The sequence below is a fragment of the Haliotis rubra genome, unplaced genomic scaffold (assembly GCF_003918875.1).
Source record: "Haliotis rubra isolate DU_JTF1 unplaced genomic scaffold, ASM391887v1 Scf15, whole genome shotgun sequence".
Taxonomy (NCBI): Eukaryota; Metazoa; Mollusca; class Gastropoda; order Lepetellida; family Haliotidae; genus Haliotis; species Haliotis rubra.
The window spans coordinates 581,784-609,575 of NW_025765447.1; the positions used below are offsets into that span (position 1 = coordinate 581,784).

At 40.7% G+C, this 27,792-nt stretch overlaps 1 protein-coding gene across 3 annotated transcripts in view; it reads left to right on the plus strand.

Annotated features, from left to right (window-relative positions):
- Positions 1–423: 423 nt before the first annotated feature.
- The window catches only part of LOC124270135, a 47,680-nt gene continuing 20,311 nt past the window's right edge, over positions 424–27,792 (plus strand). The window contains exons 1-3 of one of the 3 annotated variants that reach the window (XM_046705155.1): positions 424–663; positions 20,507–20,992; positions 21,464–21,550. In XM_046705155.1, the coding sequence (XP_046561111.1) occupies positions 20,731–20,992; positions 21,464–21,550 (349 nt within the window). In that variant the 5' untranslated portion in view covers positions 424–663; positions 20,507–20,730. Of the gene's footprint in view, positions 664–752; positions 906–20,506; positions 20,993–21,463; positions 21,551–27,792 lie in introns of those variants that run through there. The other 2 variants (XM_046705154.1, XM_046705156.1) reach the window with 2 other exon arrangements.

Consider the following 27,792-nt stretch of genomic DNA (forward strand, 5'->3'; position numbering starts at 1 on the left):
ACATCGATGCTGTTGTTGTTGATCACTGGATTGTCTGGTCCAGACTCGATTATTTACACACCGCCGCCATATAGCTGGAATATTGCTGAGTGCCGCGTTAAACAACAAACAAAACAAAATCAAATTCATGAAGTTCGCTTTCTTGATGTTTCAAATATATTACACCTCAATAATCTTGAAATACATGTATATGTACCAACGCAGCATTTCATTGTAAGGCTCTCAATAATGTATTTGCAACATGATGAGAATAAACGCAACGTATTTAACTAAATACTACAAATTGTTGCAGACATTGGCAGAATTTCTGCCCTTTGTAAACGATCACAATCTTCTGGCCCTGTAAGAAGCTTATAGATACGCGAGCAGGAAGCGTGACGTCTACCTCGCCACTCATTCTCCCGCTACAGTACCTGCCGAGATCCTTTCTGCTTCAAAGACCCCTTCTCCAGCGCTCTCCGTGATGCTGTAATCGGCACAACTAGCTTTCTCTCCATCCGAGAGGATTGCCTCAGTCGCTCTGCAAGTACGGCTTCCCTCCAGCTATTTTTAGCCCTGACTGTCCCCAAGGGCCTTGATCGAACGTGTTGACTTCCCCGGTCAGTCGATGAGATTACCGCGACCAAGCAGCACGGACTGTTAGCATCCACATCGCTGAACAAGGTAAACGATTTTTATGCAGTTCACACACACTGTTTTGAAATATCGTCATGCCCTGTCGACACTTTAAGGGTTAAGTGCGGTGAGGCAAAGCAGTGCGTATAGGTGTGTTGACGGTTTGGTGTTACGGTACGGGCAGTGTCGGGCGTACTGGGGTGCGGTTGTTGGCGTATTCATTCTCTCCACAGTGTCACCATCTAAACAAGGATCGAGTACCATTTTTGAGGATAGGATGTTCTGGTAGGGTGAGTAGAGATCTATGTGTCTAGTTATTGATTCATGAACGACTGGTGATCACATCACAATGCGTTAACAACACCGATGGTAATGATAGTACTGATGAAGATGTATACGTAGAACTGTATCCATCGTGGATTGCTACACTGGCAATAATTTCCACGCATCACCAGGCGCGTCTGTATATGCGTGTCTTCATCAAATACGACCAACCGACAGCTTGCTTGGTAATATGACAAGCGCATTACCCAGTATTGTTCAGTCATTGTTATAGTCCTTCAAGGCCGGTGTACAGGTGTACAATACTTTAATTCCTCGTGATTAAGGTCTAACATTTGTCTCAAAATACACAGGGGTTAGTATCGGCATTAGTTGGACATGGGCGTGATCATACATCTCCACCTGGAGTATATACAGCGGTACTTCATTCATTCATTCATTCATTCATTCGTCCATCCATTCATTCATCCATTCACTCATTCATTCGTTCGTTCATCCGTTCATTCATTCATCTATCCATCCATCCAGTCATTCATTCATTCAGTCAGTCAGTCTATAGCCTTGAGTGCAGTATGACTGATACAACACGAAACAACTGTGATGTACTGAATGCTACAACACGGTGATCGAGTACAACCACAGAACGCTAGTTGTGTTAGGCTAGATGTATCAGTCATGTCAGATGTATCAGTCAAGTAGAGAGGAATTGTTACATAAACCTATGCATTGTTCTTTTTGTCTATTTTTCAAAACTAATGGGTTTTTCGTACATAACGGATTGATAAAACATGAGCTGTCGACTCACCTGTCAAAACATCACTTTAAAAAACTAAAAAATTGCAAATAAATTGCCAGATCCATAACGGTTAAGAAACCTGTATTTCTCCTTAACACTGACACGCTTGAATACGTCATTAGATGTATTGATCGAAAATGGCGTCGGGAAAAACAATACCTGGTTCATTAACACCATTGTCAAAGACGCCCCTCTTTCTGAAATTATCCGATTTATAATACCGTTTCATGTATAATGAGGTGGATAATATGTGGCAACCCCAAAATGATAGTCTGTGAAACAATAGCGACAAATGAATTATTCCTGCAGGGATGCCGTTTTTAACACTAGCTCAGTCCAAGATCGTTTAAATCTGCGTCATAAATACTCCTTTGTTCTTTCCACCATTCACTGAAAATCTAGATTACACCTTATATGTGTCCCCCTTTCAATCAATGACCCCGAGGCATTAATAATACTTGTTGATAAGGATTTACTGTTGTAAGAAAAAAAGCTATGTACATAGCACAACTTATGCTGTCAATTTCACCTCGAGGGAGATTTTGCAGTTAGTTTTTTCCCCGAGGCATTTGATGGCATTTGCTGTTACCTTTCCTGAATTTTCTATTTCCTAGCTGAGTAGAAAACGCGGTAGTTCTACCCAGTGGAAGCATTTTCTTACTAAATCAATGAAAAAAATGTGTTGGGCAGTGTTTCAGAGCGTTTACCGGTTGTTTTCCTTCCAGTAACGTTTCCACGATAAGTTGTCTCCCCTTTGCATGCCATCTATTTCCTTTGCGGGACGAGAACGACATTCTCCATTGATTCGAAGCGACACGGGTTTCCTCTTGACAGAACAACACGTAATTCTAGATGAAAATGCATGACATTTATCCTCGACATGGGATTTCTTTTTCTGTTTCATGTGCCCCCACTGTGGATTTCCTAAATATTTTTTCTCACTTTTTCTGCAATGTTCTTGCATAATCGTTATCCGTTAAATGTTTAAACATCCGGGGAAGGCAGGTAGCTGGTGCTTATCGGAATGGCAAACTCGGGGAACAAAAGACTTCACCATTCCTTAACCAAGTATGACCTGTTGTTCGATACTTTTAATACTACCTTAATACTTCACTGTAATCCGTGTAACCACAAGCCTTGAATTTAACATTGGAGGAACTTCAGTTGGAGGTGGTGTTAAAAATATATGCAAAACTCAACTCCACAGTCTAATCCAATTGAAATCGATCCTGCTCTGCCTCTAGGGTAAGGTGCGTGTGTGAGATATTTTGAAGTTGTTTTGGTTTAGGAATGTAGGAGTGTTCCGGTTTCTTTCCTGTAGATTGTAGATTGCCAAGGCCGTTTGGGGCCGCGGTGCGTCCGGCGTTTTACGTCGCCCTACGCTGGGTCAGAATGGATGCGGTGGGCTGATTATGAAGTCGAAGTGATGAGATGCTGAATCGATGGGTGGATTTTGGAACTGGGCGTAGATATTCGTCAGTTTGAGTCAGCTCATCGCAAGGATTAACCTAGGCACTGCAAAACCCCAGATTTTTTACAGAAACATTCTAGGTTGTAGAATTTAAACCCTTAAATGCTGGGACATAACGGAGACGTGGGCGCCTTTTGGGTACCTACTACTAGGATTAACACTAGACGAAGTGGTTAACTACACAAGGTATACAGCTAAGTATTTAACACCGAATATCACGATGTAGCTCATTACGAGGTGTTTTTTAACTTATGGTACAACAATCTAGGCGCTGTCTTATGAGCACAGTGACGTGTTTAAAACACACCACCCTACATCACGTACTGGTTGGGCATGAGACACTCAACACCCACAACGGGGCTACTGTCGAGACGCCAAAGCACAATAACTTATATAACAAGTAGTCACGAAACGACAATGCGGCAGTGTTTACATATATCCTGAAGGCAGCCGGGGGTTACAAAAACAGTTTTGGAATTAGGGTCCTATCGGACGTTCATAGATAAATACCCTAAAATAGATCAAATTACTAGTTCTGGTATGCCGTCACAGATATAATACCCAAAGGATCCCAACAAGGTATTTTGAACTAGGGTTAACGTTCCTCTCATCGGCCAGCTTAAATGTACGCGCATAGACATTAAAACAAAACAAAAAGACTTTGTCCCATTTTGGGGGGTCTTTACTCAGGTTATTGCCCAGCATTTGCCCTTTCCCCAGATCTTAACTGTTAAGGTCTTTCCATCTAGGGTGTGTGGGGGTGTGTGCTGTTGGGGGGAGAGTAGGGTATCCTAGTGGTTAAAACGTTCGCTCGTCACGCCGAAGACCGCTGTTCGATTCCCCACATCGGTACAATGTGGAAGCCATTTCTGGTGTCCCCCGCCGTGATATTGCTGGAATTATGCTCAAAGCGGCGTAAAACCAAACTCACTCTTTCCATTTGGTTTTGAAGTACAAGAGGTTACTGGTTATTATAAATACTTAAAATCGCTATTACGTCCTTATTTTGGTGGTTCTGACATATTGTAGTGATCCCACCGAAAGCACATTTTCAAGAACTTTCTACATATCTATAACACACGGTGGGCTTTCCAATAGGGAAACTTGGTTGAAAGTGCTGGGGATATACGGCACGAGAACAGTACTATGTTTTCTGTGTATGCATTATAGCAACTATGCGAGCCATGTCCTTGTGATGTCGCTTTCAAACTACGGAACTGCACGCCAGTTTCTAAAATTACTGTTGAAAAAAGCGGACAAGGATACTAAACAGAAATGACACCATAGTTACAAAATCTACATTCCTCTTGAAACATGACAATGACCTTACCAGAAATATAACGGGCAGCGATTGTGTAACGTGTCGAACAGAACCATTTGTTTAGATGCCGAGGCGCCATCCAATGCCTTTGATGGTTACATATATGTGGAGAATGCAACAAACAACATCGTCGTCATCGACCCCGGCCCCTCACAGCCACACAGGTGTATTGACGAGCTGTCCACAAGGAGAAATACATAACAACAACGGACCTATGACACAACCTTGTCAGTTCCCAGGAACCGTTTAAAACGGCAGTCGGAGCCACCAAAGCGTTTTGATTAGCTAATATTTATTGTCAGTTTCATGGAAAATTTTAAATGAGTGTGAGTGAATGAGTTTAGTTTTACGCCGCTTTTAGCAATAGTCCAGCAATATCATGGCGGGGGACACCAGAAATGCGCTTCATACATTGTACTCATGTGGGGAATTGAACCTGGGCCTTCAACGTGAACGCTTTAACCACTAGGCTACCCCAACACTCCGGAACCTTTTAAGACGACAATCGAAACCACCAACGCGTTTTGTTTTACTTGTGTTTCCAGTCATTGTTATCATTTAAATGTGATTATCGAATAGAGCGATGTCAGGTATATGTAGGGGTTCATGTCACGTTAAGTGATAATTATCTGGAAGAAATCCATCTGTTAAAAGTCAAAGGCACACGTTGCATTTAAGTTGAACCCTCTAAAAGCGTTCAGCACCAACGGTCATGTAGCTATTAACGTTGATATATGTCATGTGCCACGCACTCGGATGAATAATTCAGTTCTTTCAAGAAGTAATTATTCCGCAGAACATGAATTATCTTGTCACTGTTAAACTTAAGAATTAATATTTGTGGAAGTTCTACACGTCTATTAGAGACAAGAGCATAGAACGCCACTTAGCCATTAACGTTCCCGTTACTGAAGGTCAGGAACAGGTTGTAGACCCAGATGATACCATCCCCAATCTGCCTCTTCGTGTGTACAGTTATACCACCCGAGACGCTCGGCTGCCGCAGAAGCTAGATTAGGGTTAGGTCACCACTTCAAACGGACCGTCAACCTGACCCGCCACTATTTCCATCACACCGAGTGGTCAAACAGGGTCCCTGGGATCTGAGTGAGGTCATAGGTGAAGCTGAGTGGTATTATCACAGGATTAGTGGTTGTAACAGGGATACTCCAGAACAGTCTTATATAGTCTCCCCTGGTTGTAATGAGCAAGTCTCTCCATGGCTGCCGTCAAGGCGCCGTGTATCAAACCTAAAGGTTTGCGACTTGACGTCGTCGATGAATTAATGTAGAAGACTACGTTTCTGGCATTGACATGTGTTTGGGCTTATCCACAAATGTACATGGCCTGCTATTGGTTAATGCTGAAGGTAACTGACCATGGTGTGTGGTTCGTGTTATGTTGTATATCAGAGCACTTTTCACAGACGGTAGCGGAGGTAACGATGTCCCCCCAAAATAAGGCATTGATGAATCCACTACTTTGGTTGATGGTAAAACCCGTTTGACTGGTGATATTGAAACATAATTGAGCAGCATATGTCTGTATTACCAAAGCAAATCTACCATGACTTTGGAAAATATTCGATTTGGCAAAAGTTACAACTCACAATAACAACCTCTATCTGAAACAAACGATTTGACCCTTGCTATCCGTGAAAGCATATATCTATAGAAATGTACTTATATATTTGTAATTGTTGGTAGGTATTTGAAATATTTAAGCTGTCCTAATTACAGCTGGTGTTACTTTAGCATTCAGAGTTGTGTTGCTAAGCATTTTCTTCTGTAAACACGATTGAATCAGCTAACAGTGTATGTCATGTCTCTCTCTCTCTAACTCTCTCACTCTAACTCTAGCTCTCTCTCTCTCTCTCTAGCCCTCTCTCTCTCTAACCTCTCTCTCTCTCTCTAACTCTCTCTCTCTCCTAACTCTCTCTCTCTCTCTCTAACATTAAATTAGTGTAATTAAACCTGGCGAAGCCCTAGTCCTGCCATGATGTCTCAGTTACTAAAGGTGATCGTTCGCCACTCCGAGAATCTCTCTCTCTCTCTCTCTCCCTCTCTCTCTCTCTCTCTCTCTCTCTCCCTCCCCCTCCCTCCCCCTCTCTCTCTCTCTCTAACTCTCTCCCTCCCTCCCTCTCTCTCTCTCTCTCTCTCTCTCTCTCTCTCTCTCTCTCTGTGCATTGGTACACTTCAAAATATATGGGAACATTGTTTACAGTGTTACATTTTTTCTTCTCAATTTCGTCAACATGCATGTTGAAATGAAAGTCATAAATCTACGAAATACGGGTGGGTGTCTGTTGTTAGGAGACCCGTGAAGATCCGGGGTAGAATAGGTCTTCAGCAACCCATGCTTGCCACAAAGGCGACTATGCTTGTCGTAAGAGCGACTAACGGGATCGGGTGGTCAGGCTCGCTGACTTGGTTGACACATGTCATCGGTGCCCAATTGCGCAGATCGATGCTCATGCTGTTGATCACTGGATTGTCTGGTCCAGACTCGATTATTTACAGACCGCCGCCATATAGCTGGAATATTGCTGAGTGCGGCGTAAAATTAAACTCACTCACTCGTGTTAGGAGTCACCATATGGTCTGTGGAGTTGCTTTCCCTGTGTGCTCCAAGATCCGATGATCATACCATCGAATGTCAGATTACGAACCTTGGATTGTCAGCACCACACTCACTCTCGTGGATTAACTAAAATTATAAATGTTTAGTTCACGTGAGTGAGTATGGTTTTACGCCGCCTTTAGCAATATTCCAGCAATATCACGGCGGGGCACACCAGAAAATAGGCTTCACACATTGTACCCATGTGGGGAATCGAACCCTGGTCTTCGGCGTGATGAGCCAACACTTTACTCCACGACCCCCTCCCACGTGAAGCTGCCTGACGCAATATACGTAAAGACTGTTTAAACTTGCGTTATACAAATTCATTCCCCCTGAGACATACAATTAGACATAAACGTTTTAGCAGTGCATACATAGAAACCACAAAACCCTTTCCACATCCATATGATACCTCATAAAATCATTAAATCCGGACCATTTAATGTGAAATGTGTACATTATATTTAACATTTACAGTTTCCGTCTTGAATACATTACTCCAGATAAAGAGTCTTATGCGAAGAAGGATTAGTTATCTATGCTTAATTGTTCATATTCATATTTAAGAATAACAATTTCTTCTTTTATATTTGCATTTTATTACGGAGTCACAGATGCTGACTCTCATAATTTATGACCCTGCAAATGACCTCCTAGCGTCTGATAATTTTCTTGTAATCGTGCATTTAATGTTCAACTTTTATATATTTATCGCTGTCACAATCTACAGAAGGAAGATGAACTTTAAAACATACAATGAGCTGTTGTGTGGTCTTTTATCGTAAAACATATGTTAAGGTATGCTCTATATTTTATCAAACTATTGTCAGGTTTCTTTGTATTCACAGACATGCTTGTAAAATGAATTCTATAAATATATTCATGAATTATGAATCATAAATTGAGTCGTGGCAATACACACTATTGTGAAATCCGAGGTTCATAGAGTTCAACAAACAAGGCGGCAAAACTTGCGACATAAAATGACGGTAGCTTCTTACATAACCCATGTTGTCCACAATGGCGTATTGTGTAGATGGATATACATGTATACATACATTGTGAAGTCTCGTGTTTGTTAGACAATCATTGCGTTTTACGTCCAGTTTGTCTCAAACGTCTCAAACTTATCAACATATCATGAAGAGAAGTATTGCACACAGTACCATTCAATTGTTGTATTCCGTGTACAACTGTGTTGTATTACATCACTTTTGTACAGCTGTGATACGGTATGGCATGTAAAGTCTGTTGTGCCCCGTGTACAACACTGTTGTTGTTTCTACGTGCAGCATTGTTCTTTTATTTTTGTACTCTCGTGTTGTATCCGGTGTACAATGGCTGTCTGTACAGAGTACTGTATCTCGTGTTTAGCACTGTTGTTGTATTCCATGTACAACTGTGTTGTTACGTGTCATGTGTAGTCGTGTTGTATCCGTTGTATAACAGTGTTGCCATTATTGTGCAGTGTACAACTGTCGTGTATAACACTGTTGTATTCCATGTACTACTGTTATGTTACGTGTCATGTATAGTCGTGTTGTATCCGTTGTATAACAGTGTTGCCATTATTGTGCAGTGTACAACTGTCGTGTATAACACTGTTGTATTCCATGTACTACTGTGTTGTTACGTGTCATGTATAGTCGTGTTGTATCCGTTGTATAACAGTGTTGCCATTATTGTGCAGTGTACAACTGTCGTGTATAACACTGTTGTATTCCATGTACTACTGTTATGTTACGTGTCATGTATAGTCATGTTGTATCCGTTGTATAACAGTGTTGCCATTATTGTGCAGTGTACAACTGTCGTGTATAACACTGTTGTATTCCATGTACTACTGTGTTGTTACGTGTCATGTATAGTCGTGTTGTATCCGTTGTATAACAGTGTTGCCATTATTGTGCAGTGTACAACTGTCGTGTATAACACTGTTGTATTCCATGTACTACTGTGTTGTTACGTGTCATGTATAGTCGTGTTGTATCCGTTGTATAACAGTGTTGCCATTATTGTGCAGTGTACAACTGTCGTATATAACACTGTTTTTGTGTTCCATGTACAACTGTGTTGTTATGTGTCATGTATAGTCGTGTTGTACCCGTGGAATAACAGTGTTGGCATTATTGTGCAGTGTAGTTGTAACAGTGTACAACTGTCAAGTATAACACTGTTTTTGTGTTCCATGAACAACTGTGTTGTTATGTGTCATGTATAGTCGTGTTGTACTCGTATAACAGTGTTGCCATTATTGTGCAGTGTAGTTGTAACAGTGTACAACACTGTTATTGTACTTTGTGTACAACGGTGTAATTTTCAGTGTAAACCTATGTCGTATTCCGTGGAAAATACTGTTGTTTCTCTCTGCCCTGTCAGCCCCAACGTTTATGTTATGTTTGTCTAGATTTTCACCGCCATTTTGCTTTTAACTATCCAACGAAATATTTGGTCGGATAATCGAGACTGGTTATTTTCTGGCGTTGACGGCAGACTTCATCCATTGTACCCGTGTAGGGAAATAATTCGGGCCTCCGTCGCTTCAATTACACCACCGCACGAGTAATGTCTTTGAGTGGCATTTACAACGATACACGAATCTGTATCGAAACGTCCCATCACCTGCATAAGAAGTTATTCATCCATAAAGTTTGTCCGTCTTCCACCTAACGAGTTTTGTACATCCGATCCAGATGTATTCCTACCGCATTGAATTTATCCCCACTGCTATGTTTGAAAGTCATACTTGCTTGGTAACATGACACTTGATGACTAAACACTTTGCCGCCTCGTCTATGGTGAACTGAACTGAACAGATATTATGTTTTCACTTGCTGTACAAATCATGTTTTTCATACACCCGTTTATCGTCGTTCTACAGTGGCGCGGTTGTACAGCAAAATGAAATCCCTCTGTGCCTTTGAATACAATACGTACATCCTATGATACTCCTGACCCTTGAATAACAGCCCTCAACAAAAAGAGGTTTATCTTTTTAGTGATCGTGCTCCCCCTCGCCGCCCACTAGACCGCGGGGCAAAAATAATGCTCTATTGACAAATAATGATTCCCAGTTCAAAAGGTACTCAGACCTTTCAAATGTTTGAAATTCTTGTGCTCCATTACCGGTGGGTAGGCCGGGTCTTTAGCGAGTTTCATTCAGGAAACCCTTTCTCTACGCATCAGGGGCTAAGGAAGACAGGGAGTCAGTTGTGAAGTGAGATTTCTTCTTGCATCGACAAATGCATTTATGTTGATCTGACATACATTTATTCGACTAGTCGGGGTCGCTGAACTCAGTGGATGTGTTTGTGATGTTATATGATCTATATCTCTAGAATCCTCGACTTTCAAATAAAGCGACATCAGCATGAGTCTCGACCTTTATCACATACGTATATTCATAAATCTTTCACTTTAGTAGGTACCCGTGAAGGTCCGGGTTAGAATATTGATCTTCAGTAACCCATGCTTGTCGTAAGAGGCGAGTAACGGGATCGGGTGGTCATGTCCGCTGACTTGGTTGACACATGTCATCGGTTCCCAATTGCGCAGATCGATGCTCATGGTGTCGATCACTGGATTGTCTGGTCCAGACTCGATTATTTTCAGACCGTCGCCAAATAGCTGGAATATTGTTGAGTGCGGCGTAAAACTAAACTCACTCGCTTTAGTAGGATTACTTGACAATGAAATATTGCTTGAAGTATAGTATCATTTCGGATACAATTCACTGGAGTTTTCAGGTAATCGTTTTACTTTTGTTTCAAGTAGCAAAACCAACATTGCACTGTCTATTATTCACATAGCAAAGTGTACTGTTATGTAAGGTATAAATTCTGTTAGATCCACCGTATATAATTCTCCGAACCCCTGACTATATATGGTTAACTGTTGATGTGTGCCAGAGATGAACGATGTGTTCTTAGCCAAACATGTCCGCTGATACGTCCGTGTTATCTGTTGAAGAGGAAGTTGATTGTTGAACAAGATAATTTGACTTGAGCTAAAGCTAGGCCACTCCCTCCAAATCACAGGCAATGGGCGCAAGTGTATTAGTTTTGGTCAGTTATGTTTGTCCTCCAATCATGGTGAGGCACCGATGACGAGCTGGAGCCATTGTCTGAAACCATATTTGTTCCAGGTTCACATACCTGGTAACTTTTGTCGTTAACGACACAGCTGGGTTCAAACTGGAGCAAATGTGTCTTTGAAATGTCAATTGCGAAATCCATCCTGCAAACACCGCATTACTGGACCCTGTAGTCTGGCCAGCTAAGGTTCAGCGTAGCTCGGCCGCAAACTTTGTATGCCAATTTGACTTGGGATTTTTTGTGTTTTAGCTTTGGATTTGATATTTGCTGCTTTCATCAAACAATCTCATATGCAGGTATAGATCAGAGTGCGAACCAACATATTTGGGTCTGAGAGAGGGTCCGAGTTTGTGTGGAAAACAAGATCAAGTCTGGGACATGGATGGGGGCTGTACTTGAGAGATTATTTATATGTTAATAGAGAGAACAATGTTTGCCAACGAAATTACATTGTTGAAACACAAATACAAGTTATTTAGCACATGCAGCGTATGTTTGAGTATCATGAAATATATTGGGATGTTCTGTTATTGCAAGTATTTGGTCAATATTGATGTCTCATTGACATTGACATCTGATCACGAAAGAAAGCTCAAGCAAGTGGGTTGTTTTTGCAATTATTCTAATTTCAAACAGTTTTTCAAGGTACAATGTTCCACGTGATTCACTAGCTAGTTGTCTGCACTGACGAGAACACTTATGCACTAAACAACTTACTTTATTTAAAAAAAATGTATTTTTTCCTGTTTAAATAACGTACAAAGACCTTTATACGATGTCCTGAAATGGAAAATGATGATGATGATGATGATGATGATGATGAATCCTTAAGCGATGTCACAGACAACATGAAAAAGAGGAAAAATAAGAAGGCTGATCTCGAAGGGGTACAACAAGTAACATCTCGGTTTGAGTTTTTTGTTTTGGGTGTGTTTGTAGAAATGTCATATTCAGTCATCCATTCATATAATTTTGTGGAAATGTTTACTTTTACGCTCATTGTAATTTGATTCTGCAGTTACAGAATGCTTTTTATTTTTCTGTCATTGACGTTTAATATTTACTGACAAACTACACAAAATGGGAGTGGGACTTTAGCCAATACCTTGAATCTTCTCAGGCGCATTAACGGTTGGTGCATTTCGAGTATGCTTAGAGGCTAGCAAAAAGCTGAAGCAGGTTGCCTTTAAAGTTAAAACATAGCTTACAGAGTTTAGAAGTCTCGAGACACTCTTCCTCCATTGTGTTGACGATGGGAAGTTTGGTAAAAGAAGTTGGGGTTAGGGAATATGTCTGAGGCGTTATATACACTGACATCGCAAATAACCCAGCCATCTGCATACACGCTATTACTTTAAAGTTACAAACATCCCGTCAGGAAAACAATATTCTTACTAGAATGATCAAATTAATAACATGTACTTCATGTATGGCATATAGGAAGACGGACATGAAAGGACAGGGCCTCCTGTTTGTTATACTGTAAGTTGTGCTGTAGGATTTTGTGTTTATTTCCTGTTTGTTGGGCATCACTGTTCCTAGGCCAACGTGTCTCGTAATATATCCACGTGGTCTTGACGTTAAAGAGGACATTAAAAACACCAATACACTTGTCGTATGTGATGTAGCTGTTACCAGACTGTTGAGGAAATGCTTCTAAGTTACATAAACACGGTTTGATATTTCAAAACGGAAACTGCGTTGTAACAGAAGACAGATCTGTCATCCTAAATAAGAGGCCGGGTTTATAATATGCCATTGATGAACAGATGCTTCTTTGTGCTTGCCATATTTTTCAATGCACTTATATAATCATTTATAAAAAAAATGTTCTAATACATTTTAATATTTATATGTTAGAATTATAGGCCTGCCACTTAAGGTGGCCCGTTCTGAGTGCACGATGTGATATAGAAGGTTAGCTGATCCATAATCAGGGCATAGTTCTACAACGAGCTCTCCTATATCCTTATACTTTTACATGCGTCACCTTTACGATGATCGTATTGCTGAAGCCGCTTTGTGGAACAGGGCCGTTGTCGTTGTGTCGTGTGCGCGGTACGATGTTCCACATGGTTCACTGGCTAGTTATTTGCACTTACGAGAACACGTGAACTGAACACCTTACTCAAATTTAAAAAAATGAATTTCCTCCTGTTTTAAGTAACATCTCAGTATGAGCCTTTTTGTTTTTGGTGTGTTTGTAGAAATGTCATATTTAGTGATCCATTCATATAATGTTTGGCGAAATGTTTACTTTTACGTGTGCGCGGTCGGTCAGTTGAACAGTGTTACGTCTTCATTGTCTTTATATATATCTATCTAACCCGTGAAGACCCGGGTAGAATAGGTCTTCAGCAACACATGCTTGCCACAAAAGGTGACTATGCTTGTCGTAAGAGGCGACTAACGGGATCGGGTGGTCATGTCCGCTGACTTGGTTGACACATGTCATCGGTTCCCAATTGCGCAGATCGATGCTCATGGTGTCGATCACTGGATTTTCTGGTCCAGACTCGATTATTTACAGACCGCCGCCATATAGCTGGAATATTGCTGAGTGCGGCGTAAAAATAAACTCACTCTCTCAATCATCTATCTATCTATCTATCTATCTATCTGTCTATCTATCTATCTATCTATCTATCTATCTGCGGATGCTTGTATTAACATAACAGTTCATTACGGTGAATTTCTTCCTTACAATTGCTGCTACAACACTGTCATGACCCGTACACCAATACACATTGGACCTTTATGTTTGTTATACATATCTATGATATAATATGTATGGTATGTTGTACATTGAATTTCCTCCCTACAAGTATTGTTACAAGGATATTATTGCTAGAACGCCAGGTAAAGACCTTCAACATTGCTATACGCCTCCATGACATACATCTGATGTTCTTATGGGCATGGCGTTTTTTGTACTGAAGACATCTGCGATAAACATACGAGTACTGCTGCAACGTCATTACGACAACGACACCGTGACGTCTAGAATAAGGTATGACCTACGTTTGGGTAGATCGTGTAGCACAAAGGTACTGTTGAGGTAGCATTGACGTTAAGGCATTCATAAGTATTGGCTTCTCATAAATGTGAGTTCAGCTATCAACAGTGTTTCAACGTTACAGTCTACAAGGCATGTACGATTAATTTTGATGACACCCACAAATACGGTGCTGACAACCCAAGATTCGTAATTGTAGTGACAACATGACCAAGTGATGATGGAGTTAGAATCGAACCCACAGACAAGAGTGAGTGAGTGAGCATGGTTTTATGCCTTTTAGCAATATTCCAGGAATATCACGGCGGGGGACACCAGAAATGGGCTTCACACATTGTACCCACGTGGGCAATAGAACCTTGGTCTTCGGCGTGGCGGGCGAAAACTTTTACCACTAGGCTACCCCACCGCCCCGAAAAACATAAAGGGCAAGCATGGAAATACAGTATAATTTGTCCGAATGAATTCTATTTTTCTGTATCCATTTTATCCCCACACCGCCAACCTCCACAGACTAATAACAAACACGCCACTGTCACTGATGTGTTTTCCTATTTTCTGGGAACATTTCTCAGATCATTCAATATTTGATAATCAAATTCCTTCGTGATTATTCAAATGTCCCTTTTGTGTTTTAATATTTTTCTGACGCATGAACCGGTGACATGGAGTTTATGATATTCTGCACATTCTCTGTTTGCCCTTGCAGATCACGTTTCAAACATCCATCATTTAAACCTTCTGAAATATTAGCTTTGGAATTCCAAAATCTTCTCCATCGAAAGTTTCAAATAAACATATAACAGCCGATTGAGAACACGTCATCTTCTTACTCGGACACCTTCCCAAATGAATCGTACTGGGAGAAACCGTTTCTTGACAAAAAGCGTGTTTATTCGTAAAAATGAACGTTCGTACCTTAAAGTGCGATATCGACTGACATTAGAAAAGGTGAATGTGTGTTTTCTGTGTTTTTGTAAAGCAAGTTCCAATAATTGAGCTTAATATTGACTCAAGACGAACGGACTGGTGTATACGATTAGCACATGGTCGTCAGTGACTCAAACATCAACGTAAAGTGTGCGACGATATTTTGATAACGTGCTCCCCAAAAATAATGATAAACTCTGGTAACGCCAATATCTCGCAACACTTCCAAGCATCCCATACTCCGATCATCAATGGATGATCACACCGTTAAACTCCATCATATCGAGAGGCAGTTTACACAGTAGACAGTCAATGAACCGTTGTCATCGAGTGGTTCGTTGACTTTAACTTCGTTGCTTTAAAAATATATAAAAGAAATATTTCTTTAGATTTAGCAGTTAGTTGCCGACACACGTTCATGTCAACAAAGGCGTTTTGGGGTATGTCGAAAGAACACCTGCATCAGGCTAAAACTATCACTTATGAGTTTTTGGACGGATGCAATTGAACTTTCTTCACAGTTCATGTTGACCCACAGAGTCATGTAAACCATTAGACAGAAAATAGTCTAACATTAGGCGTTAGACAGTAAAATAGCCTGAATGATCTAAGCTAATTGTTCTTAACAGAAATAGAAAGGTTTTGCTATTTAGCTCCCATGTCCATCGGTACAAATTGACTCCAAGGTTGTAATGCTCAAGTGTATGTTTTCGTTGAGTCAATATTGCGTCTGTTATTTTGTGATGGTTGTGTTGTGATGCTGATTACAAGGAATACCACAATTCGTGTATTTTTATATCCAAATACATTAAGTCATTTTGTGTGTTTTTTATTCGAACAATGTATGTTTACTTAATTAAATCCGATATTGTTTCATATTCGAAATGCAATGTAATGAAAAATATTTCGTATTTAATAAAAAATGATGAAAAATAGTTATATTTATATTCACCCACCAAACTTTTTAAAATTAGTTTTGGACTTTAAGTTCAATCTTTGTTTCCCATTATCTATATCATTGCGGTAATATTATCATATCTTTTTCTGTACTTTAATTATTGAACTTTAATTGAAATTATTTAAACATGCATCAAAATAAATAATTAAATGTTTCAATCTACATAAAAACCTGATCATTATCCTCGCAGTACAAAACCAGAGCCTCAGGCTCGGATGTAGCGACCTAAACGCCGATAAGTATAACAGACATTTAATAGACAGCCCTTGTTGTTCTTGTGGACATCAGAGTGAAAACGCCCTACACTATTTCCTTACTTGCCGTAACTATACTCGGATAAGACTTAATATGTATTTTTACACTACCGGTTATAACCTGGATACCATTCTTAAGGGAAACAAAGAACTTACTCCCTGTGTAAACCAGAAAATAGTTGAATCCGTCCACGATTATATAACCAAGACACAACGCTTCAAATTTTCTCAGGAAAATAATTAAATTTACTCAACAACCTTCTCATGATTGATTTATATTTCTACAATGGCTTGTGAGACACACACAACTGTAACTCTCTAACTTATGACTACTTAGAGAATAGTTGTATTTCATGTAATCTGTATATTTATATATTTTAAATATATTATATTTATGCAATGGTCAGTATCGATGACGTCAAATCCTCCATTTTCATGTTGTATTATATGTTGCATGGGAGCGGTGTTAATATAAGCAGTAATGCTTGTTCACCAATCCTAATTCATCTTCATGATTAAACATATGTTTAATCAAACCAGACAAAACTACTGAACACAGGAACGCAGATGTTTTTTGTGAACATCCCGCCTTCATTGTCGGGCGTTAGGCAATGTACTGCAGGGTAAGCTTAACACCAACGGCAAACACTACAGGCATCCCATACCTCAATTTACTGAGAAATATTTTGAATCAAGTTCGTGGAGTCACTGTTGACAAATCGTAAGATACTACAATCAAACATGGCTTTGAGAAAAAATATGTTTACATTTAAACCTCTGTCCCAAATCTGTAGTTAATCTACATTGGTGTTTTCAAGTTTATCTGCATTGGTATGAGGAAGTCAAAGCGCTTTGACTATGAAGTTACATATTTGACACGGGGCTCTATAAAGAAGGTATTCCGAGACCAAGATCGACCGGGTTCACTGACAAATCTCAACCAACAATTACCAAAGCCTCCTGTACTTTCACTCAGTCCGCATTCCCTCATTACTGGCCAAAATATAATTGTCTCAAACCAGGAAACGTCCCCCTCGTCCAATTGGCAGAGATACCAGTCTCAGACCTACTATGAACGTACGTGGTCGTCCGCACCACTGGGTATTAAAGTGCTGTCCGTCCACCTCTTATCTCCCTCTCACCGGAAGTTGCTTTCCTTGTGTTTTCATGTTCAGCCCCCTCGTTTCCGTGGCTTTTTCAACAAATAGTGCATGTGCCAAGATGAATCCAAGTTCAAATTTGATGGCGTACCGCGAGATTTTATTTTAACCTGTCTAATCTCACCCAATGTCGGTCGTCCTTTCCTGCCGCGTACAAACAGGACTATATGTTTGCTTTGTTCAACACTGATTACTATAGTATTCAGGCTTATGTGGAGAGTTTCTATCTGGGCAGTCTTTGTGGTAAAGGCCGCTTGATGAACCTGTAAACGTTGGTGATCTATACTGGCAGCCCACTGCCGGTAGCAGTAGCTGTAGGGGTTTGGCAAGGAGGTATGCTGCGATTAGCATTATCTCAGGGGATACACGTTTCCTTGGATATCAGAAAAATATCAACACCTGTCATGCTGGCTAGCCGAGGGTAAGGCTTCGGGCAGGCCTAATTACGCAAGAATTACATGTCGTACTGTCTTATATGTATAGGCAATGGCAATATGTGTCAAGTCTTATTACAGTAGTTGCCTTGTTGACGAGTTGTTGTAATCTTGCCAGCGGCCGAAACATGAAAACGAAAAGTTATGAAGATAATGTTAACGCATATTTTCACATACTGACGACATCATGTATGTTTAAGTTAAGGTATGCAATACTATTCACGCATGTAGATTTTTATTGATGTGAATAACAACTAAGATCTGATAATAGTATAAGTATTTGGATGTTAATAAACCTATTGTGTTGTTAGTGATATTGGAGCCGATGATCAGCGAACCACAGCTAAGAGGGTTAATACTACACAACTAATTTGGCCCCCTTTAATCCCCATGATGACATAATGTCGTGACATGACATGACGCCGCTGTTTCAAGAATCATGGCCTGTATTTTTATGAGCTTTGCTCCCGAAAGATGTACCTTTTGCCAATAATTCTTTTGTTTCTGTTCGAAGGTTTTCACTTTGCTCGTTATAGGTCCTGCCAAAACGAAGTGTATATTTATTTCTGTAGTAGTTATTGGTTTTGTATTAGGTAGTGGCAGCAGTAGATTGTTAATTTAGGCGGTACTCGGCATTGCTCCAACTTCGACGGCGGTCTATAAATAATAGAGCCAGTCAACCAGTGGCTGACGTTACGAGCATCGACATACGCAAACTGGATAAACAGGATACTATCACATGTCAGCTACGCCAGTCAACCTAACTCTCATTCCCATCAGCTGCCTCTTACCACAAGCATTGGTTCTGGAAGACCAGTTCTAACCCGGATCTCAGTTTTTAGCAGCGGTGATGGTGTGATGTTGGCATTATTATCATCTTTAGTAGTAATAGTAGTAGTGGTCGTTGCAGAAGAAGTGGTAGTAGCAGTAGTAGTGGTTGTGGTAGCAGCAGTAGTAGTAGTGGGAATCGGTGGTAGTGGTAGTAGTATTAGTAGTAGTAGTAGTAGTAGTAGTAGTAGTAGTAGTAGTAGCTGCAGCAGTAGTAGTAGTGTTGACGGTGGCAGTTGTAGTTGTAGTAGTAGTCGCTGTTGGTGGTTGTGGAAGTAGCGGCAGTAGTATTGTTGGTGGTTGTAGAGGTAGAACGCCCCTAATCAGCACATGTTATTTAGCAGTAGTCTGGAAAGTACCTCATTTTCGTTGGTCACACACTAGCTCCTTTAAAACATCAACATATAACAAAACTCGTTTCTGTAAAGAAGAAATCTCTACCTTCATGAATTTTTGCAGAAACAGCTGTGGTAGAGCTGTTCGCGTAAAGCAATAGCAATAACCTAAAAATGTCAACTCACACTAAAATGTTCACCCACACACCATATGACATATACACTATAGTCTGTTTGCAGTGAAAACGTGCCGATGAATTTCACTTTAAACAAAAAAGCAAATCAAGTTAAGTGAAATTAAGATTGAGAATCCTCATAATTTTACCTTGCCAAATGAACATTTAAATCTCAGAATGTTTTTCAACTTAGGATAAAAGTTGTTTAACAAACGATCATAGATTCAAATCGCTATTATTGGTTTGTATTACAAGGTGGTGAGCGCCGTAGATGGAACAGTGAAACAAATGCACGTGCGGTACGTGATGAGCGTTAACTTACACCAACCCTACTTGTTCTCGATGTTTCCTTTAAAGTGCATACCCCCTTGTAATACAAACCAATAATAGCGATTTGAAACTATGATCGTATGTTAAACAACTTTTATCCTAAGTTGAATAAAATTCTGAGATTTGAATGTTCAATTGGCAAGGTAAAATTATGAGGATTCGCAATCTTAATTTCACTTTATTCGATTTACCTTTTTGTTTAGAGTGAAATTCATCGGTACGTTTCCACTGCAAACAGAGTCTATAACTTGTTGTAACGTAATGAAAGTATAGTGCAAATAGTGTCCTTCAAAGAGCAATAGCGATATGAATCATCAAAGCAATGTCATTCAGCAAAGCAAATATTTTCACATTGTTAACACGAGTGATTCTCAATGACCAAACGAGCATGAATTGGTAAGTCATGCTAATTATCAGTAGGTTAACACAAATGCTACATCAATCACGATCTAGGCGGTATCCTAATGCGTCTAATTGTGTGTTTATTGTCGACCCAGAATGTCACCGACCATATATAGTTGACAAAATGTCACGGATAACCAAACGCCGCAATTAAGAGAATTGTCAAAACTAGTATACACTGTCCGAGGTACACATAGACAGCAAGGGCTATTATGTCGGCTATGTGTCCTGTTGACCAGAATTACTGGAACGTAGGCGATGTCTACTGGAGATTCTTCAATCCCTGAAATCACAATGGTTGTGACGTCAGAGAAGTAAAATGTTTGGCGTATTTTCACCATGTCAGTTTGCAATTGTATCATAATGGTGAATGAATAGCAACAACAATGTCCTCTCATTGATTTCTTAACAGTTTGGCTTGTCAGTTGGCTGTTGATTTGAGCCGTTTGAATTAATTTGATGTCGTTTCTTTGCCTTTCCAGACGACCAAACATCGTTGTTGATATGTTGTGTGCATGACAATTACTTGAGCGCCGTGAGGGATGTTGATCTAAGGGAATCGGCAGTGACGAGCGCAGCCGAGACCCGGGCTTTCTCCCAGCAGACGACGAGCAGACGACACAAGCAGCAGACGTGATTTCTTCCATCAGCAGACGTTAATGACTGATCGCTGGGATAATCCCACGTGGTGACATCTTTCATCAATATGATTTCGATGAGTGGAGTTTCGGTGATTTTTGTGATCTGTTTGATTTACCTACATACTTGTAATGGAAATAGCCACCACCCGCCAGTAATGGCGACGCCTGGTACTGTGAAAATCGTCTGTCTCCTGGATTTACATCGCACGACTTCGGACACAGATCATAACATATGTAATACATCGAACCCGTACGTTCTACAGATGGCTTTCGTTGCGTTATGGAAACTGGATAATATGTTAAAACAGACGGGATCACAATCAATCGGTAAGTGAACTGCCTTACTGTCAGTTTGTAACCTACATTTAGTTGTTATATTTGTAGTTTAATATCAGTTATGTATACATATTTATGTTTGAAAATTCCTTTGCATTGAGTTGTCAAACATGTTTTGTCCATTTAAAACAGTTATCCAAAACTGTCGTTATCGTCGTAAAATTATTTTTGGTTTTTCAAATGACACCGCTCTACTGATACAGGACAAAGATCTTTCATTAAACTCTAAATCATTGGGCACATTCATCGTGTTCTGACATGCATCACTTATTTGACGCCTAGATGCAGTTTTAATATACCTATATACTTTCATCACATGTCATGAGTATCTTTAATAAAGTTATAAGTCACTTTGGAAAAGTAAATGATGGGTAGCTACATTTTTCTGCCATGATTATAGTTCATGGCAGCAGCTGAAGGTTCAAGATCACCTGACTCACCTATTACCTGCCTTGATTACAGGTATTTCTGTATACGACACCTGTGGATCCAAGGAACGCGCTGTCCGTATCATCAGCTCTGCCATCAGTGATACTGTTAAAGTGGGAGGTAAGTACCTTTATCCACCATTAGTTGTGCTGATACTCTGTCTCTCTCCACACCTGATCCCGATGACAGTTCATGTACACCTGTACATCTTTGAAACCCGTTGTTTCAGTGGTCATAATTCTACCGTCTCCGTCACTAAGATTTAATGACTTCTACACTGTATCAGGGATGTTTTACGTTGTTTCCTAAAGAAATCTTTCATTTGTGACAGATGTCAGTGGGGACAGGATATGCCTTTTCTCGAACACCTGGTGTTCTCGCGATTTGATGGCGATTCGTAAACACATGCTCATGATATGGCCGGAATCCCACAAATGACTTTTAGGCGTTGTTGTTTAAGGGTGTGTGAGTGAGTGAGTGAGTGAGTTTGGTTTTACGTTGCTTTTAGCAATATTCCAACAATATCACAATGGCGGACACCAGAAATGGGCTTCACACGAACCATCTGAAAGTCCTCTCAGTTTAATTTCAAGTTATTCAGGCCAACTTCATTTGTATATATACCCTGGTTGTTGCTCCTGATATCAACACCTGTTTTGTCAGGCCCAGGGTAGATTATGTTTACAGGCCTCCGTACTGTAACCTGACGGTCACGACTTCGGCATTCTGTCATTGTATCGTGTATTGATCTTAGTGACCTGGTGTCTAATTTAATGATTCGGCTCACTGCACAGAAGCAACGTCGCAGTTTAACACGTCTAGACCTACACCGGAACTGAGCAGCAGACCTTTAATGATACCATTCTGCAGTTAGTTCCAAAGCCGTGATTAAACTCTAAAAACAGGAATATTGGCCGCTGACATTTACAATTGAAGTACAGTCCTTATGTGCAGTAGAAATTAGGATACACCAGTTATTTGTGTCTTTATGGATGGGCCGTGGACATACATTGATTGACGCTTAACGTAAATTCAAAGTTGAAGCAGATGGTAGCCTAGCGGCTAACCAGAAGTATTGTAGCCCACGGGTTTGTAAGCTTTTCAGTCGTCTTGAGGGCATCTCCTGAGGCTGAGCTGTTCAGCAAACAGTACGTACGTGCAACTTACGAACACTTTTGTTACCAATTGTGGCTCCTCAATACACACTACACAATCGTGAGGATTCCACATCCTGGACACCACGAAACGGTAGGACAGGACACGAACACACAGGTCGCACTGGGTGTAACCTAATGGATAAAGTGTCCGCTCGTCACGCTGAAAACCCGGGTTCGATTCCCACATGGGTACAATGTGTGAATCCCTGATCCGGTGTCCCCCGCCGTGATATTGCTGAAAGCGGCGTAATACCATACTCACTCATTCACTCACCGGTCGCAAGGACACCTACGAGTCGCATAAGGTTATAGTACATTGTTTATTTCCGACTGCTGCTTACAGATTGGTGACTGATAACTCCTAAATTAATGAGATAAATTATGTTCACTATTCTGCTTGGTACCCGTGAAGCTCTGGTATAGAACTGGTCTTCAGCAACCCATACTTGTAATAGACGACTAACGGGATCGGGTGGTCAGGCTCGCTGACTTGGTTGACACATGTCATCGTATCCCACTTGCGCAGATCGATGCTTTTAATGCTAATCACTGGATTGTGTGGTCCAGACTTGGTTATTTACAGACCGCCGTCATGTAGCTGTAATATTGAGTGCGGCGTTAAACAACAAACAAACTGGGTGTCGCTAAATATGTACTTGGGCGTTAAACAATTAACGGACAAACACTACATGACGGAAACCTAAAATTTTCATAATTTAAAGAAATAATTTCATGTTATGAAATCTTGGATTACCGCATCATAACAGAAGACGATGACTCACGCCTGTAGGGGCCAAAAGGGCGCATGGAATCAGATTACGCTCGGCCACGTACACAATGTGAGCAGATTAAACTACAAAACAACCAAACATGTTACTGTGAGCAAGGGTGATGTTAATATTGATTGTACTTTCCCCAACACCAAGTTAGCTACTTGATGACCCGTTTTTCTACACTTGCTTCCACGCCTCGTTCTAGTGCAAACCCACCGACTTAATCCAGATATAATATACAACGTTACTCCACAATACGATACACCAATGTTAAATCTTGACATGTTTCGGAACACAAATACCAGTGTTTGTTCAGTATCTCTTGGCTTGGTAACAATATTTCAAATCTTTTTGTCAAATAATACACGCCTGTTTAAAATAGTATTTGATATTCGCTTATCGTTCGTGATAATTGTAAAGACCTTTTTTCTTACAAGTGCGTAAGTTTAACCCGTGGAATGTAGTCGGATCAAACGTGAGTGATCACAGCGCCGACGAACAACAAGTTGAACAGGTTACAACGCTGTTGCTTCAAAAGCGTGCAGTTTATCATAGATATCATACAGCATTATGGAAACCCCTTCATAAACAAAGGTCGACTATGGCTAAACAGCGACCAGCACGTGTGCTCCAGGAGGAGGGCTGGGGTGACAGAACCAACCACAGCATAAACACGGGTTTAAGTTCATCCCTATGTAAAGCTGCAATACAAACGCGGTCGCATAGCATGGATATTGGAAGCTGTGTTTGATATATGACAGACACAGCCTTAACGCTGTCAGCCATGCACGCACACTCAAAACTTGGCCATAATGCTGGATTTCAGCCACAAATCTTATTACACAAACTGTGATCCACGTGTTTGTTTATACCTGTTTGATAAAGTCAGGTGATCGCTCGGAAGACTTCTTTCTGGACCCGTGTCATTTCTCTTGGAGCTCTAACTTCTCACTGAGAAAACAACGAAAAATGTAAGAAGATTGAAGTAAATTTGTATCCTTTAGTGTTTCAGGATATAAACTATTTGAAAAATTCAAAACAGATGTGTGTGTGTGTGTTTTCGACTTCCGGATATGTCTGTGGTACACGATACAGTGTAGTTACAATAGATTGTAGATTAGTCTCATCAATAATTCTTTGACGTGACTTGATAATATAATACAGGTCACAGTTGACACTGCTCTAATCAATTATTGGTCTTCTTTTCACGCTATTTTCTCTCTTCTCCTAGAAACATCAATACTTATTGATAATATAGGACTGAAATGCGATATTTATATAATGATGGTATTCGGAATATGGGGTTTCTGTAGTATAAAGTGAAGAGGTGGTTTTCCACAGTCCTGATTAGCCGAACGGAAAAATTCAGGATTAAACCAACTGTTCTGTCTACAGCGCTCATTTGTCTTGAAAGAAAGTACATGGAACATTTCATCGTCCACCATATGACTTTTTAAAAATCTCAAACAGCTTGATTTTTGTATCTGAAAAAAATACCATTGGCAGTGCTTCAAAGAACTATTTCGGGTGCCACCCACCGTGATATTGCTGGAATATTGCTAAAAGCGGCGTAAAACCATACTCAGTCTCCTCATAACAAGCTCGCAGAGAATTTCTTCAATGCAGTGTATGGAGCATGACAATAATCAGTCCTTTGTGTGATTACATCCCAATGCATACATATCTGGAAGCATTGCTTGAATTCCCTTCCATTGAACGAGGGGATTTGGTGAAGACAAAATGGGAATTGGCAGTTCTAAGTTTGATGTCATATTGTGCACACCGTGTCAGATAATGCATTCAGCAAACAATTGATTCACACCTGTCTGGTGTTAACTCGAGACCATTGTGTCCAATTTACCGTCACAATCCAATCCTGCACCTCTCACTCACTATCGAAACATGCAACACGATATAAATACACCTTGGTAAAAAGACCAGATTGATAGTATGGCACAACACTTCTCGCGGCACTCCAACCGCTTTACGGCATGTCGTAACCATATTCCCGGTATTCCGTCGAAGAAAGGTGTTCATTGAAAGTGCAAAGATTCCTAACAAAATACCTTAGGTTCTTCCCCGTGGCCAACATGCCTAGATGCCTTGTCTGGGTATCGGTGCATGCCTAGGATACAGGCTCCCGACTAGGGCATTGTCGTGATCTCGTTACAGCGCGTGAAGGTTACGAGATTTGAGTTGTGGAATTACCGGCTTTATGGACAAGGCTTGAATCTCTGCCGGAGATGAAGTGCTTTCTGGCAGAGGGACATTCTAGGCAGCAAGCAGATCAACTGTGACGTTAAGTCAAGGCTTCTTTTGTTTAGAGAGATGCAATATTTGTCCGCGTAGGCCGAATTCACACGTTCTCGAGAATTAATCCGGGATTGTATGATCCAGATCTCGGTTCCGATTGTGTGACATGATATGCGCATCTGATTAAACATGATTGGGTTTATATGCTGACAAACTTCTTAACGATGTGAAGTGTTGGGTTTAACAGTATTTCTGCCACATTACGACATGTTAGCTTAATATAACAGAACCACACGTGGACGTTCACCTGCGAAACGTGAAAAGATATTGAGCTGATGTTTTCAGGGGGTTCGCTGAAGTGGTTGACTCTACTTTATAAAACCGAAATACTATTCAAAACGACATGATACCCAAATACCACTCACTCACCGACGCACTCTGTCTTGTACTTAGCGAGATTTGTTAATTTGTCGTTTAAACCCACACTATTATTAACATTATTCCAACTATTATACGAAGGTATGTAAATAATCGAGTCTGGACCAGGCTATCCTATAATTGACCTCATGAGTATCGATCTACGTAATTGGGATACTTTGATACGTGTTAACCTAGTCAGCCAGACTGACCACCCGATCCCGTTAGCTGCCTCTTACAAACATGAGTTGGAAGGCCAATTGTAAACCGGAGATTCACGGGTGCCAAGAAGAGTGAACATAATTTAGTCCATTGCTTTGGGGAGTTATCAGTCACCATTCGACAAGCAGCAGTCGGAAATAAACAATGCACTATCACCTTATACGACGCGTAGGTGTCCTGCGACCGGTAAGTGAATAAAGTTTGGTTTTACACTGCTTTCAGCAATAGTGTTGCTGGTGATCAATTCTAACCCGGATCTTCGCCAGTGTTGTTTCAATAAGACTCCTGTATATTTCGCCACCCGCTTTGTATACTACTCATTCACTACATGTTTTAATTATTCCACTGAGAGATCAGTGTACATTGCTTATGGATAATAATCTTCCCAGCTGCTTCAGGTACACCTGCTGTGAAGACATGCCATTTAAGTATTTCAGGATATAATTACAGCGTAGAGTATCGTATGTTGGATAGATGAGATCCGATGGTAATAGTACTAGATCAATAACTCAGCCCCAAGTGTTATAAATATCTATTCCAGAACATATCGCGAAGTTTCGATATAAAATATTGGACAATTTTAAATGGGTATTGTAAGGCCATATGTTGTCCAACAGGTGTCTATTAAGTAGCATATGGAGTGGCTATGCTTATTGCTAATCATCAGTAACCTTGTAGCTGTATAAAATCAATTTTGGTTTAATACACACATATCTACCACTACCACCACCAATGGTAACGAGAGCGGAAGGTCGCGGGTTCGATCCCCGACCGCGTCATACCAAAAGACGTTAAAATATGGTACGTGTTGGTCCCCTGCCTGGCGCTCGGCATTAATGGGTACAACAAGGACCTGTCAGATCGGAGTCAGTATAATGTGTCTGAGTGGGGTATTCATGGTTCACTGCGGCATGGTATCTCAGTGGGCTAGCACTATAAAACCAGCTTAAGTCTGGGCTAGTACAAGCAGCCGCACATACACACATACACACGCATGCACGTCGTCATATTAGCGAAATATTCTCAAGCACGACGTAAAACCCAATTTCACCTCACCTCACCTCACCTCACCTCACCAATGGTAACCTATTCCAGACCCTATTAAAGACCCGGGTTAAAAAATGGTCTACAGTAACCCATGCTTGTCGTAAGAGGCGACTAACGGGATCGGGAGGTCAGGCTCGCTGACTTGGTTGACAAATGTCATTGTATCCTTATTTCGTAGATTGATGCTCATGCTGTTGATCACTGGATTGTCTAATCGAGACCGCCGTATTATAGCTGGAATATTGCTTTTCGGCGTAAAACTAGACTCACTCACTCACTCACAAGTTCAAGCTCTCACCTACGGTTAGCTTGGCGTTACTTATGATTGACATAGAAGAGAACACACACGACAGTACACTGCGGTATATCGACTTGCTATATATTAAGTCCCATGTGTTACAAGGCGGGATGGCAACATGTGCTGTTAGTGGGTCACCTTTACAAACTGGAGACGTGAATACAATAACCGTGGGACGATCTTGAAGGGTTATGT